A 14388-nucleotide genomic window follows, 5' to 3' on the forward strand; every position below is an offset into this window, starting at 1 on the left:
CGGGTAGTTGACCCGCTTGTGTTTGCTTTGTGCTTAATTGCTAGATATTATTATTCTTCAAATTATCTTTTGTATATACTCTTCCCGGCCATTAAGTGCTGTCAATATATCTGCTACCTGAATTTGCTTCCTTTTTGTTACAGTCTATATTCTGCCTGACATTTGTTCACCTCACCTCCCAGGCTCCTCATATATTGTGTTAGTTTATTTTTAGTTGTTCAGTATTGTTTCTTTATATTCCTTTAATACTTACGACTTTAATGTTTATTGCTCTGAAGTTATTAGTTTATTTTATTTTTTTTTTCTGAGGAGTCTGGGCGGGAAGAATTATATACATATAGATATGTATAACTAAAATATAGATATGAAAAAAATAAAATAAAATAAAATAGAATAAAACAAATGATGTATAATGATATCAGATATAGAAGTAATCCAGTAGTAACTGATTAAGTGGTGTAATAACTCTTAGATTTTACTTTAGTTATCCTGTTATTTTTATTCGCATCTTAAGTTAGTTAGGTTTCTGCTTACTTAAGGTTTTAGCTTTGGATTTTTTTATTATAGTTAATTGTTATTATTAAGTTCATTTGTGGCTATTTGAATTGAAATAATGAAGTTAGATAAACATAATAAGGTTAGAACCCTGACGAGTTGCATAGTATATATTAAGGACTTTCGAGTTCTAGTAGAACATAACTTAACTCTACTCAGAATAAAAACCTAGACTTAATACCTAGAAGTAATGAAACTTTCAAAATTGGTGGCCCCCTCCATAAGCGGCCCTGTTTCAAAGTGGATATTATTGCTTCACAACAGCGCATGGCGCACAAGACCGTTCGGATATAACGTGACGGTAATTAAAATTTTAAGCGAAATAATATGTCAAAATAAACACACCAAAGTGTACTCTTTGAAACTTAAAAGTTAGTTGAATATCATTGTGCTTTACGAATTGTTTTTTTTTAAATTGTTCGCGGATACTTCCTCAAAACCCGTCTCTCAGTCATCGTTAAAACTAAAAAGGAAATCAACTCTTATCAGGTGACGGAAGTGCATCCGACTCAGAATGATGGTTGCGCGAAAAGCCAACAGCAAAGAACACACCAGCATTTATAACAGGAAAATAGATAAATAAAGCGAAAATAGGGAAAGGACATTACAATGAAATGAATAATAATAATAATGTTGCCATTAAATCATCACGATTGGAGTACACCATAGTCTCTGTTAAGCACTTGATTCTTGACGATTCCTGGTTCGATCCCCCCGATAGATCATTTCTTTTATCCTATATCTAAATTATCGCTCCGCACGAGCGCAAGTCTGTATTTGAATTGGTTAAGTAAAAGAAGGCTAGAATCAAATACTTTCAATAGACACTTAGTGGATCACATATCATCACTACCTACACTAGAGGTCCTGAGTTCGAGCCACGAAATATTCGATTCAAAATTACTATCGTTGTAAACATGGTCTCAATTACCGGAGATTATTGGCAGTTACGCAATTGTATCTCACGTTGAAAGGAAACAGATCAGTCGGAGATCGAGTCCCGACTCACGCACATTTTGTATGAGTGACAACTACTTAATCACGTTTTTGTTTATCCTTAGGGAAACACATACTAAATTCACAAGTAATGCAACACGCACTTCTTATAATCACTGATTAACTATGACTTTGGTCACTATCTTTCATTGTGGCTTTCACTTAACCCAGTGATAATGAAAATCGGTATGGGTATGAATTGGTAACTTGTCGTGAAGAAATGGAAAACACATGCTTCAAAAATAACACACCAACAAGTCAAGGAGATAGTACTTACCCTGTAACAAGAAAACTCCCCTTATTGTCTCTGGAGACGTACATCTTCCCTTCTCCTTCTTTTGCGTTCTCCGAGCCATAGATGGTACGTATACTCCAACAAGCTGAAAAATATGAAACACAAAGTTAAGATCTTATTTAAACTCATAGATTATCATACTCAATAATAACACAGTGCAATAATTAGCATCATACTTAATATTTAGAAATTAGATAAAGGTAACTATTTAAATCCAGTCACGACTGAACTACCAAATTCGTCAAATTCGACTAATAAGTACCCGGGACCTGCACTCAACTTCAGGTTCCCACGTCCAGCCTATAATGCTATGTGTGTGTGGGAGAATTTTTTCGTTTCAGGTTTTTCCTTACAGAAGCCGAAGTAGCAGAACCTGCCCAGGTACAAGCAGTGTAAGGACCTACGCCTTGGAGATAACTGAGTATTCGTTTTCCTTTTTATACTTCTGTTAAAAAATTATAAGTTTCTAATCACTTGAATAACACTCTATTTCAAAACAGAAAAAGGGAATTTGACATTTTTCTTTGTTATTCTTACTAAGCTACCTACAAAGGGTTGCAAATATAATGAACAAATCACATTGTGCGCAAGATAAGACTGCCTCCTCTGAGGGTCTTAGTTATATTAAATAACTTTATAGAGCTCAAAACCCTACAATATTATTTCCCGAAATCTCTAACAACTGAGATAACAGGCACGTTATCCGAGAATTTCTCAAGTGCTGGATTGCCCTATTTTGAGATATGTCTTATCTTGAACACACAGAGGTAGTAATGTGTAAAAATAGAAATGACTAACAATTAGGAAGTAATACACGATTCAAATTCATATTAGTCTGATTGATATAATTGGAATTTTCAATAAAGTGTAAACAATGTAATAAAGTGTAAAACTAGCCATGAATTTCAAGTATTAAACACTTATAAAAAAAATTATAATCGTTTGCTTGAGTTTGTGTCAAAATTTTAGTTAAAACTGATTGATATAAATTTTGAAGATACTTTGGAACTAATTATTTTAACTGGCATAGTTGTAAAAGTGTAATTAGTCTTAATTAAATCTTGTTGAATCTCAACTCTGTTTAATAGTTCTATGGTTTACGAAGTAACCTAAATTGAAATCTCACAATCTTTGTTAAAGTCTAAAAAAAGGGGTAGATAATATTAACATTTCCAGATATAAAATATTGTATACAATAAACTTCTTGTACTCGTGCATGGAAATCTGAACGACTGACCACTTCTTATTCTCTAGATTAGGAAAACAATGCAAAAATACTTATCTGACAATGTTAGGAAGTCCCTGGTCGGAGGCCGGCGTCTGTAACAGTATACTAGATGAATTCTCGCAGTTGAGATACCAAAACCTTTTTTTTTTCCTCTCTCTCCGAACATTCGTCACCTGATCTGATAATTTACAAGCCACTTATCATTATGCCAAGCTATATAATTAGCTCATTTCCGCCACGCTGGCCGAATCCAAACTTCCTTTAAACACTCTGGTCCTCAACCAGCCTACATCTGAAAACAAAATATACGGCCAATGTATGTTAATATGGCCATTGCGTCCTGACGTCTTCATAACAAACCAGGTATTGCCCATCTTGTAAAGTGCCTTGGAGTTACTCACCATATGATTCATCACCCATTAATCATTACAGTAAGTGGAAAGAATATTTAACAATTCAGTTTCCTCCATCATTATCATTCCACTCACAAAGAAACAAACCGAGTTAGGTACATCAATCAATTTGAGAAGAACTTGTCTTACCGTGATGTTGTTTTTGATCTTCATCCACAGTCACTGCTTGAACACAAGAGGCATCCTAACAATAATGTGTGGTCACCGCACCCACACTTAATTCTAGGCTTCCGGTTTATTTGTTCAATGATACAAAATTGATTTTTGTGATAGTACTACAATCACATATAATATTTAAACAGGTTTCTATACCTAGATTCGATGTGTGGTCAGCCCCGTTAAAATATATATATATATATAATGAACCATTGAAAAGGGATTCGGTGGACATCTTATATAAACAAGTACTTCGCATAAGCCAAAGATTATTATGTAACGCATTAATGATTATGTAGTCTAATAGCCTATTTGATTGCAGATCCATACCCATTGCCTACCCAGTGTGATGTCTAGAGTAAGGCCCCCCTGGTATCTGGAGGTACCCAAGGATCCAGATTGCAGCCTGTCAGCCCCCCCCAGGGCTGATCCAGAGGGACGATATGGAAATTGATTTTTATTATTGACACTCCATCACTGTTTATTAGTGGACAACAGTGACCCAAAACCTAAACTTCCATCCGGATACAGAACTTTCTCTGTGCCGTAAGAATTATAAACTTCTACTGTGACAAGAAAATCCCTTTTATCCACGGACAGACTCCCATTGACTTACCTCAGTTCATTGCTTACAGGTGAAAAACTCTTCTCGTATCAGTACAAACAAAAAAAAATTTGGACAAGTGAAAAGACTCAAAATAAAAGGAATAAAAACTCCTTTCAAATCAGCGTTGTGAAAAAATCATAAGAAGATTGTAAACAATGTCAAGAGACTTTAAATATTTCTCAATATATGAAAGAACTCAATTTCATTGTAATATCCACGATCTAACGGACCAAAAACAAAACAAAAAAAAAACATGGACAGTTATTTTCTAAATGTAAAAATTAAATTTCTATTGATTGGTCAAGTAAAAGCACAAGTTTGTTTTTCAGACATTTAATGAAGTCTATATGTGAGTATGGTAATCGAGTTTGCACATTTTCATTCCACCATGTTAAAGACCGTAAGTTTTGGAACTCTCTGTATAGCTATCTTTTGGCAAACACCGAAGCTAAAAAGACAAGGAAGTAATTTATTAAATCCTCCATTGCACATTATATTTAACTGTGCTCAACAACAGGTCACCGTGACGTCATCATATAGAGTTATTCTCCGCATAACTAAATCCCTTACACTAGGCATTTAAGATTCAAAAACAGAAAAGTTCACCACAACGGAAACCGAGGCCGGTTATCAGTCAAGGCTAGTAGAATTAAAAGAAAGAACGGAACACACTTCCGGTGTGTTTTAAAAACATATCAACCATAGCTTATGTTGTGGTTAACTTTTGCGTTTAAAATCTATCCTATAAATCAACAAGATCCACTAACATGATGAAACATGATGTAACTTGACTTCGTAAAATTTCCTTTGTAACCGCCAAGAAATCCCTTTCGATTTTGGTGTGTATTTAAAAAGAAAAAAAGAAGACATAACATACGTTAATATTAGTAGTAATAATACTAAGACTAACAATACTAACCTATAAACCTCCCCCTAGCCTTCCCCCCTAATTATAAACAAACGTTATGTCGTCCCCTGCAATAATATGTACTCTGGTATAGCAAATGTAACTGCATCCCTGACTATTAAACTTTGTATCTGTTATTACCATAGGCCTTTAGGGCATAAGTTAACACACTAACCATAGGGTCAGTATTTTAACCATTCAGACTCCCCCTCTGCTAACAGAACCACTCATGGAAAAAGAAAGCTAAAGTAATGGCATATAAATCTCTAGGTGCGCTAAATCGCACCAACCATTTCATTTGTCACCCATGTACCCTTCGCTCAGGGTTCCCATCTTCAGAACCTATGTTAACAGATTATTCAACAATGTTTATCATTAATATAGTATTTATGGTAATTACCTTGGTCATCGGACTGTTGTCTGTTATTTTTACTGGCATTACACTGCGTAGACGTGCTCTAGTACGAGCTCGCCGTAGACCATACTATCAGCAACAATCGCCGCCACGATATTTAAGTGATATTTAAGTGTTACTGGATAAAAACCAAACCTATAAAATACATAACGCAATTAAACACTGACCATTGGCATACCTCATAATTATATTATGATAGAACTATAATTACAACAAGTCGAAAAAAAACAAGGGGCGCCTACCCCCTCATCTCAACATATCACTCTCTCTCTCCAGATCTCTTTCTCTTAGGACCACTATTATATCTTATTTTTTTTATTGTCTCCTCCTCCTCTAGCCACCATGGAGCCTACACCCACACCATCTGCGCCTGGTCCATCCATGGATGCTCTACGTGATGAAAATGTTCGATTATCAACTTTTACTGACTGGTCGGTATCTTTTATTTCGCCCGCTTCGTTAGCACGCGCTGGATTCTATTTCCTCTGCAAACCAGATAGAGTAGCTTGTATATTTTGTAATTTGCAGATTGGTCTTTTTGAACCAGGGGATGATCCGACTGAATTGCATCGTCAGTGTTCACCTTCTTGCCCGCTCTTACAAAATTTTCCTAAAGGTAGAGACGAATGTGGCCCCTATCATTGGACGTATATGCCCAATTCCCGCCCAGAACGTCTCTCATCCTCACGGGGACAATCCCCTGCCATCGCAGGTACCTCGGAAATCACAATAAATGGACCCAAATATCCACACTACACTCTCGAAGAAAAGCGACTGGAGTCATTTTCATTGTGGCCCCCTGCTCTAGCTCAAACTCCACAGGCATTAAGCCGAGCCGGTTTCTTTTATGCGAAAAAGGGAGACCAAACTATCTGCTTTTTCTGTGGTCAGGGCCTTCATCGATGGGAGCCCACCGATGACCCCTGGGTTGAACACGCGCGTTACGCTCCCCGCTGCGCTTTTCTCTTACTTCATAAGGGCCAAGATTTCGTAACTCGCGTGCTACAGACGGCATCCCCAGATCAATCCCAACCTCCCACACAACCAGTAGTTTTGTCAGATACTGAGATTCCGGTCGCCGCTAATGAGGTTGTTGCAAATTCTGACCACCCCACAGACGATCACACCCCCATCCCTCAGAATTCCCTGTGTAAAATTTGCCTCCTTGAAGAAGTCCAACTAGTATTCCGACCATGCAATCATGCCGCCACCTGTGTTGCTTGTGGACTGGCGGTTACACACTGCATTGCCTGTCGGGCACAAATTACGTCAGTGATTCGTATTTACATCCCCTAACGGGTAGTTGACCCGCTTGTGTTTGCTTTGTGCTTAATTGCTAGATATTATTATTCTTCAAATTATCTTTTGTATATACTCTTCCCGGCCATTAAGTGCTGTCAATATATCTGCTACCTGAATTTGCTTCCTTTTTGTTACAGTCTATATTCTGCCTGACATTTGTTCACCTCACCTCCCAGGCTCCTCATATATTGTGTTAGTTTATTTTTAGTTGTTCAGTACTGTTTCTTTATATTCCTTTAATACTTACGACTTTAATGTTTATTGCTCTGAAGTTATTAGTTTATTTTATTTTTTTTTTCTGAGGAGTCTGGGCGGGAAGAATTATATACATATAGATATGTATAACTAAAATATAGATATGAAAAAAATAAAATAAAATAAAATAGAATAAAACAAATGATGTATAATGATATCAGATGTAGAAGTAATCCAGTAGTAACTGATTAAGTGGTGTAATAACTCTTAGATTTTACTTTAGTTATCCTGTTATTTTTATTCGCATCTTAAGTTAGTTAGGTTTCTGCTTACTTAAGGTTTTAGCTTTGGATTTTTTTATTATAGTTAATTGTTATTATTAAGTTCATTTGTGGCTATTTGAATTGAAATAATGAAGTTAGATAAACATAATAAGGTTAGAACCCTGACGAGTTGCATAGTATATATTAAGGACTTTCGAGTTCTAGTAGAACATAACTTAACTCTACTCAGAATAAAAACCTAGACTTAATACCTAGAAGTAATGAAACTTTCAAAATTGGTGGCCCCCTCCATAAGCGGCCCTGTTTCAAAGTGGATATTATTGCTTCACAACAGCGCATGGCGCACAAGACCGTTCGGATATAACGTGACGGTAATTAAAATTTTAAGCGAAATAATATGTCAAAATAAACACACCAAAGTGTACTCTTTGAAACTTAAAAGTTAGTTGAATATCATTGTGCTTTACGAATTGTTTTTTTTTTAAATTGTTCGCGGATACTTCCTCAAAACCCGTCTCTCAGTCATCGTTAAAACTAAAAAGGAAATCAACTCTTATCAGGTGACGGAAGTGCATCCGACTCAGAATGATGGTTGCGCGAAAAGCCAACAGCAAAGAACACACCAGCATTTATAACAGGAAAATAGATAAATAAAGCGAAAATAGGGAAAGGACATTACAATGAAATGAATAATAATAATAATGTTGCCATTAAATCATCACGATTGGAGTACACCATAGTCTCTGTTAAGCACTTGATTCTTGACGATTCCTGGTTCGATCCCCCCGATAGATCATTTCTTTTATCCTATATCTAAATTATCGCTCCGCACGAGCGCAAGTCTGTATTTGAATTGGTTAAGTAAAAGAAGGCTAGAATCAAATACTTTCAATAGACACTTAGTGGATCACATATCATCACTACCTACACTAGAGGTCCTGAGTTCGAGCCACGAAATATTCGATTCAAAATTACTATCGTTGTAAACATGGTCTCAATTACCGGAGATTATTGGCAGTTACGCAATTGTATCTCACGTTGAAAGGAAACAGATCAGTCGGAGATCGAGTCCCGACTCACGCACATTTTGTATGAGTGACAACTACTTAATCACGTTTTTGTTTATCCTTAGGGAAACACATACTAAATTCACAAGTAATGCAACACGCACTTCTTATAATCACTGATTAACTATGACTTTGGTCACTATCTTTCATTGTGGCTTTCACTTAACCCAGTGATAATGAAAATCGGTATGGGTATGAATTGGTAACTTGTCGTGAAGAAATGGAAAACACATGCTTCAAATATAACACACCAACAAGTCAAGGAGATAGTACTTACCCTGTAACAAGAAAACTCCCCTTATTGTCTCTGGAGACGTACATCTTCCCTTCTCCTTCTTTTGCGTTCTCCGAGCCATAGATGGTACGTATACTCCAACAAGCTGAAAAATATGAAACACAAAGTTAAGATCTTATTTAAACTCATAGATTATCATACTCAATAATAACACAGTGCAATAATTAGCATCATACTTAATATTTAGAAATTAGATAAAGGTAACTATTTAAATCCAGTCACGACTGAACAACCAAATTCGTCAAATTCGACTAATAAGTACCCGGGACACTGCACTCAACTTCAGGTTCCCACGTCCAGCCTATAATGCTATGTGTGTGTGGGAGAATTTTTTCGTTTCAGGTTTTTCCTTACAGAAGCCGAAGTAGCAGAACCTGCCCAGGTACAAGCAGTGTAAGGACCTACGCCTTGGAGATAACTGAGTATTCGTTTTCCTTTTTATACTTCTGTTAAAAAATTATAAGTTTCTAATCACTTGAATAACACTCTATTTCAAAACAGAAAAAGGGAATTTGACATTTTTCTTTGTTATTCTTACTAAGCTACCTACAAAGGGTTGCAAATATAATGAACAAATCACATTGTGCGCAAGATAAGTCTGCCTCCTCTGAGGGTCTTAGTTATATTAAATAACTTTATAGAGCTCAAAACCCTACAATATTATTTCCCGAAATCTCTAACAACTGAGATAACAGGCACGTTATCCGAGAATTTCTCAAGTGCTGGATTGCCCTATTGTGAGATATGTCTTATCTTGAACACACAGAGGTAGTAATGTGTAAAAATAGAAATGACTAACAATTAGGAAGTAATACACGATTCAAATTCATATTAGTCTGATTGATATAATTGGAATTTTCAATAAAGTGTAAACAATGTAATAAAGTGTAAAACTAGCCATGAATTTCAAGTATTAAACACTTATAAAAAATTATAATCGTTTGCTTGAGTTTGTGTCAAAATTTTAGTTAAAACTGATTGATATAAATTTTGAAGATACTTTGGAACTAATTATTTTAACTGGCATAGTTGTAAAAGTGTAATTAGTCTTAATTAAATCTTGTTGAATCTCAACTCTGTTTAATAGTTCTATGGTTTACGAAGTAACCTAAATTCAAATCTCACAATCTTTGTTAAAGTCTAAAAAAAAAGGGGTAGATAATATTAACATTTCCAGATATAAAATATTGTATACAATAAACTTCTTGTACTCATGCATGGAAATCTGAACGACTGACCACTTCTTATTCTCTAGATTAGGAAAACAATGCAAAAATACTTATCTGACAATGTTAGGAAGTCCCTGGTCGGAGGCCGGCGTCTGTAACAGTATACTAGATGAATTCTCGCAGTTGAGATACCAAAACCTTTTTTTTTCCTCTCTCTCCGAACATTCGTCAGCTGATCTGATAATTTACAAGCCACTTATCATTATGCCAAGCTATATAATTAGCTCATTTCCGCCACGCTGGCCGAATCCAAACTTCCTTTAAACACTCTGGTCCTCAACCAGCCTACATCTGAAAACAAAATATACGGCCAATGTATGTTAATATGGCCATTGCGTCCTGACGTCTTCATAACAAACCAGGTATTGCCCATCTTGTAAAGTGCCTTGGAGTTACTCACCATATGATTCATCACCCATTAATCATTACAGTAAGTGGAAAGAATATTTAACAATTCAGTTTCCTCCATCATTATCATTCCACTCACAAAGAAACAAACCGAGTTAGGTACATCAATCAATTTGAGAAGAACTTGTCTTACCGTGATGTTGTTTTTGATCTTCATCCACAGTCACTGCTTGAACACAAGAGGCATCCTAACAATAATGTGTGGTCACCGCACCCACACTTAATTCTAGGCTTCCGGTTTATTTGTTCAATGATACAAAATTGATTTTTGTGATAGTACTACAATCACATACAATATTTAAACAGGTTTCTATACCTAGATTCGATGTGTGGTCAGCCCCGTTAAAATATATATATATATATATAATGAACCATTGTAAAAGGGATTCGGTGGACATCTTATATAAACAAGTACTTCGCATAAGCCAAAGATTATTATGTAACGCATTAATGATTATGTAGTCTAATAGCCTATTTGATTGCAGATCCATACCCATTGCCTACCCAGTGTGATGTCTAGAGTAAGGCCCCCCCTGGTATCTGGAGGTACCCAAGGATCCAGATTGCAGCCTGTCAGCCCCCCCCCAGGGCTGATCCAGAGGGACGATATGGAAATTGATTTTTATTATTGACACTCCATCACTGTTTATTAGTGGACAACAGTGACCCAAAACCTAAACTTCCATCCGGATACAGAACTTTCTCTGTGCCGTAAGAATTATAAACTTCTACTGTGACAAGAAAATCCCTTTTATCCACGGACAGACTCCCATTGACTTACCTCAGTTCATTGCTTACAGGTGAAAAACTCTTCTCGTATCAGTACAAACAAAAAAAAAAATTGGACAAGTGAAAAGACTCAAAATAAAAGGAATAAAAACTCCTTTCAAATCAGCGTTGTGAAAAAATCATAAGAAGATTGTAAACAATGTCAAGAGACTTTAAATATTTCTCAATATATGAAAGAACTCAATTTCATTGTAATATCCACGATCTAACGGACCAAAAACAAAACAAAAAAAACATGGACAGTTATTTTCTAAATGTAAAAATTAAATTTCTATTGATTGGTCAAGTAAAAGCACAAGTTTGTTTTTCAGACATTTAATGAAGTCTATATGTGAGTATGGTAATCGAGTTTGCACATTTTCATTCCACCATGTTAAAGACCGTAAGTTTTGGAACCCTCTGTATAGCTATCTTTTGGCAAACACCGAAGCTAAAAAGACAAGGAAGTAATTTATTAAATCCTCCATTGCACATTATATTTAACTGTGCTCAACAACAGGTCACCGTGACGTCATCATATAGAGTTATTCTCCGCATAACTAAATCCCTTACACTAGGCATTTAAGATTCAAAAACAGAAAAGTTCACCACAACGGAAACCGAGGCCGGTTATCAGTCAAGGCTAGTAGAATTAAAAGAAAGAACGGAACACACTTCCGGTGTGTTTTAAAAACATATCAACCATAGCTTATGTTGTGGTTAACTTTTGCGTTTAAAATCTATCCTATAAATCAACAAGATCCACTAACATGATGAAACATGATGTAACTTGACTTCGTAAAATTTCCTTTGTAACCGCCAAGAAATCCCTTTCGATTTTGGTGTGTATTTAAAAAGAAAAAAAAGAAGACATAACATACGTTAATATTAGTAGTAATAATACTAAGACTAACAATACTAACCTATAAACCTCCCCCTAACCTTCCCCCTAATTATAAACAAACGTTATGTCGTCCCCTGCAATAATATGTACTCTGGTATAGCAAATGTAACTGCATCCCTGACTATTAAACTTTGTATCTGTTATTACCATAGGCCTTTAGGGCATAAGCTAACACACTAACCATAGGGTCAGTATTTTAACCATTCAGACTCCCCCTCTGCTAACAGAACCACTCATGGAAAAAGAAAGCTAAAGTAATGGCATATAAATCTCTAGGTGCGCTAAATCGCACCAATCATTTGTAATGTCTGTATATTGTCAGTATATGTAAAAGTAATCAATGTGTATAGTGTATTGCATACCACACAGGATGAGAGAAACCAAATCGAGGTCGAAATAGCAATCAAGCTGAGTAGAAGTTTAGAAAAACACATGTACATACTATGCTTCCCCTGTATAGAATAAACCTATACGGTAAGTTTGTAATATATTACATTTATTGCATTATCAATGTAAAGAGCAATAACTAATAATGTGCGATTCATTCTCCGATATCATTAAGATGAGTTTAAATATATTATGCGTATAGACGCACTTAAAACATTTATTAAGCATTAAGCCACTGTTTTAATCGCTAGTTGTTAATTACTCAAGTTATTTTACATATGCGGTTCAATCATTTAGTATGCAATCGCTCCTATGTTACAAATAAATATATTACCAGATATGTAATGGAGTACTCAAATACTTACAGTACATTACAGGTTATAAAATATTCACTTGATTCTGGAAAGTAGAGTATAGCCTATGATTTATGAAGTATCACTGGTATATTGACACAACATAAGAAATGTTGTTCACAAACTGTAAGGCACAACCCCGCAATAATTTAAAAAAAAAATTCACGCAACACAATTGAGTGTCCTAGTCTAGATCATTGCATGTTTTTCCCATTTGGTTTATACTATAAACAATGAGAACTACTCTTGTAATTTTATCGTTCATCACAGTCCAACGTTAAAGCGCTTCACGCTATTCTTGTTTAAGTGTATTTAATGTTAAATTTCTTTCATTTATAGTTGAACTAGCAGCGTTCACCCCGCTTCGCTGCGGTCACCCCGGAACGCAATAAACTTTGTTACTTAGATAATTTTTACTTTTTCGCTTTCAAGTAAAACCATAGAAGATTGCAGTAAATCTTAACATTATATCGCCTGTCATTTATGTTAACCCGCCCCGCTTCGCTGCGGTCATCCCGGAAGTTTTCGCTTTCTAGTAAAACCATAGTAGATTGCAGTAAATGTTAACATTATATCGCCTGTCATTTATGTTAACCCGCCGAGTGACACGGTCATGCGGGTTGCATATAAATACGTTTATTTTTACCTATGATGAACTAACAAAGGATTTGTACGTTATGGACACTTGAATGGTCAATTATCTCAAGACACTGGTAATTAAAAATTAAAGTGATATGATAAAAACCATCTAGGGTCCAAATCCTAATAACCCCCCAAAAATAAAAGAAATTGGTTCAGCCGTATTAGCGTGGTGAGGGAACAAAGGATTTGTACGTTCTCTTTTATATATAAGATAAAATTAGTAGCCTGAGACAATCACATTTGACACGTATATCTATAATGGTACCCAGTACAGCAAAGACAATTGTACTTAGCAAATCAGTAAACTCACAAAATCTAAATTTTCTTTATAATACTAGAAGTTGAACTCATAATCGGTTCGAAGTCATGCTTAATAATATGGTTAGGAATTGGTTTAAAAAAAATACTATTGTGAGGTCATACAAAACCTGTTGGTAGTTATAAGCTAGAAGGAATCCATGATTGTAAGGTTTCATCCTACATAGTTTTAATCTACTAGTTTGTTAATGGAATTGAGTAACATTTATACGTACTATAGTTAGTTATGACACATGAAATCTTACAATCACGCTCTCTTGCAGTTTAGTCGTGCATAATCTTCAAATCCCTCAAGAAAGTTTGTTTTTAGTTTCCTAGCGCCTGACGTAAGGCCAGTTCTATATTAACCCTTTAACTCCCAGCAACTTGCCTTGGACAACCGTTTCTGTACTTGAATATAAATGCCAGAAAGATAACTTTCGACATTTTTTTTGTTTATTTTTTTTTTACCGAGGTCGGCGGATAACTGTTACACAGTTGTGCCTCGAAGTCCTAAGCCGGATCCAAATTATGGGGCGAGACGCCCGCGCTTTTCATATTGTGTGTGTAGTAAGGAAAAGAGAGATAGGGAGAACGGAGTCAGTCGAGGATCAGATTGAATTAGTGACCTGATGCCTCATTGACACCAATCCACACGCATGTATTAGTGGTAGGACCCTAGCTA

At 35.7% G+C, this 14388-nt stretch overlaps 1 protein-coding gene across 1 annotated transcript; it reads left to right on the forward strand.

The window, feature by feature from the left end:
- The first annotated feature begins 5914 nt into the window (after window positions 1-5914).
- Window positions 5915-6868, forward strand: LOC145682788 (baculoviral IAP repeat-containing protein 7-B-like). Its single transcript, XM_081754163.1, has one exon. The coding sequence runs from the start codon at window positions 5915-5917 to the stop codon at window positions 6866-6868; it is 954 nt and encodes a 317-aa protein (XP_081610289.1).
- The last annotated feature ends 7520 nt before the right edge of the window (window positions 6869-14388 follow it).

The sequence above is a fragment of the Thermobia domestica genome, chromosome 4, assembly GCF_964235325.1.
Source record: "Thermobia domestica chromosome 4, izTheDome1.hap1.1, whole genome shotgun sequence".
NCBI classification, from domain to species: domain Eukaryota; kingdom Metazoa; phylum Arthropoda; class Insecta; order Zygentoma; family Lepismatidae; genus Thermobia; species Thermobia domestica.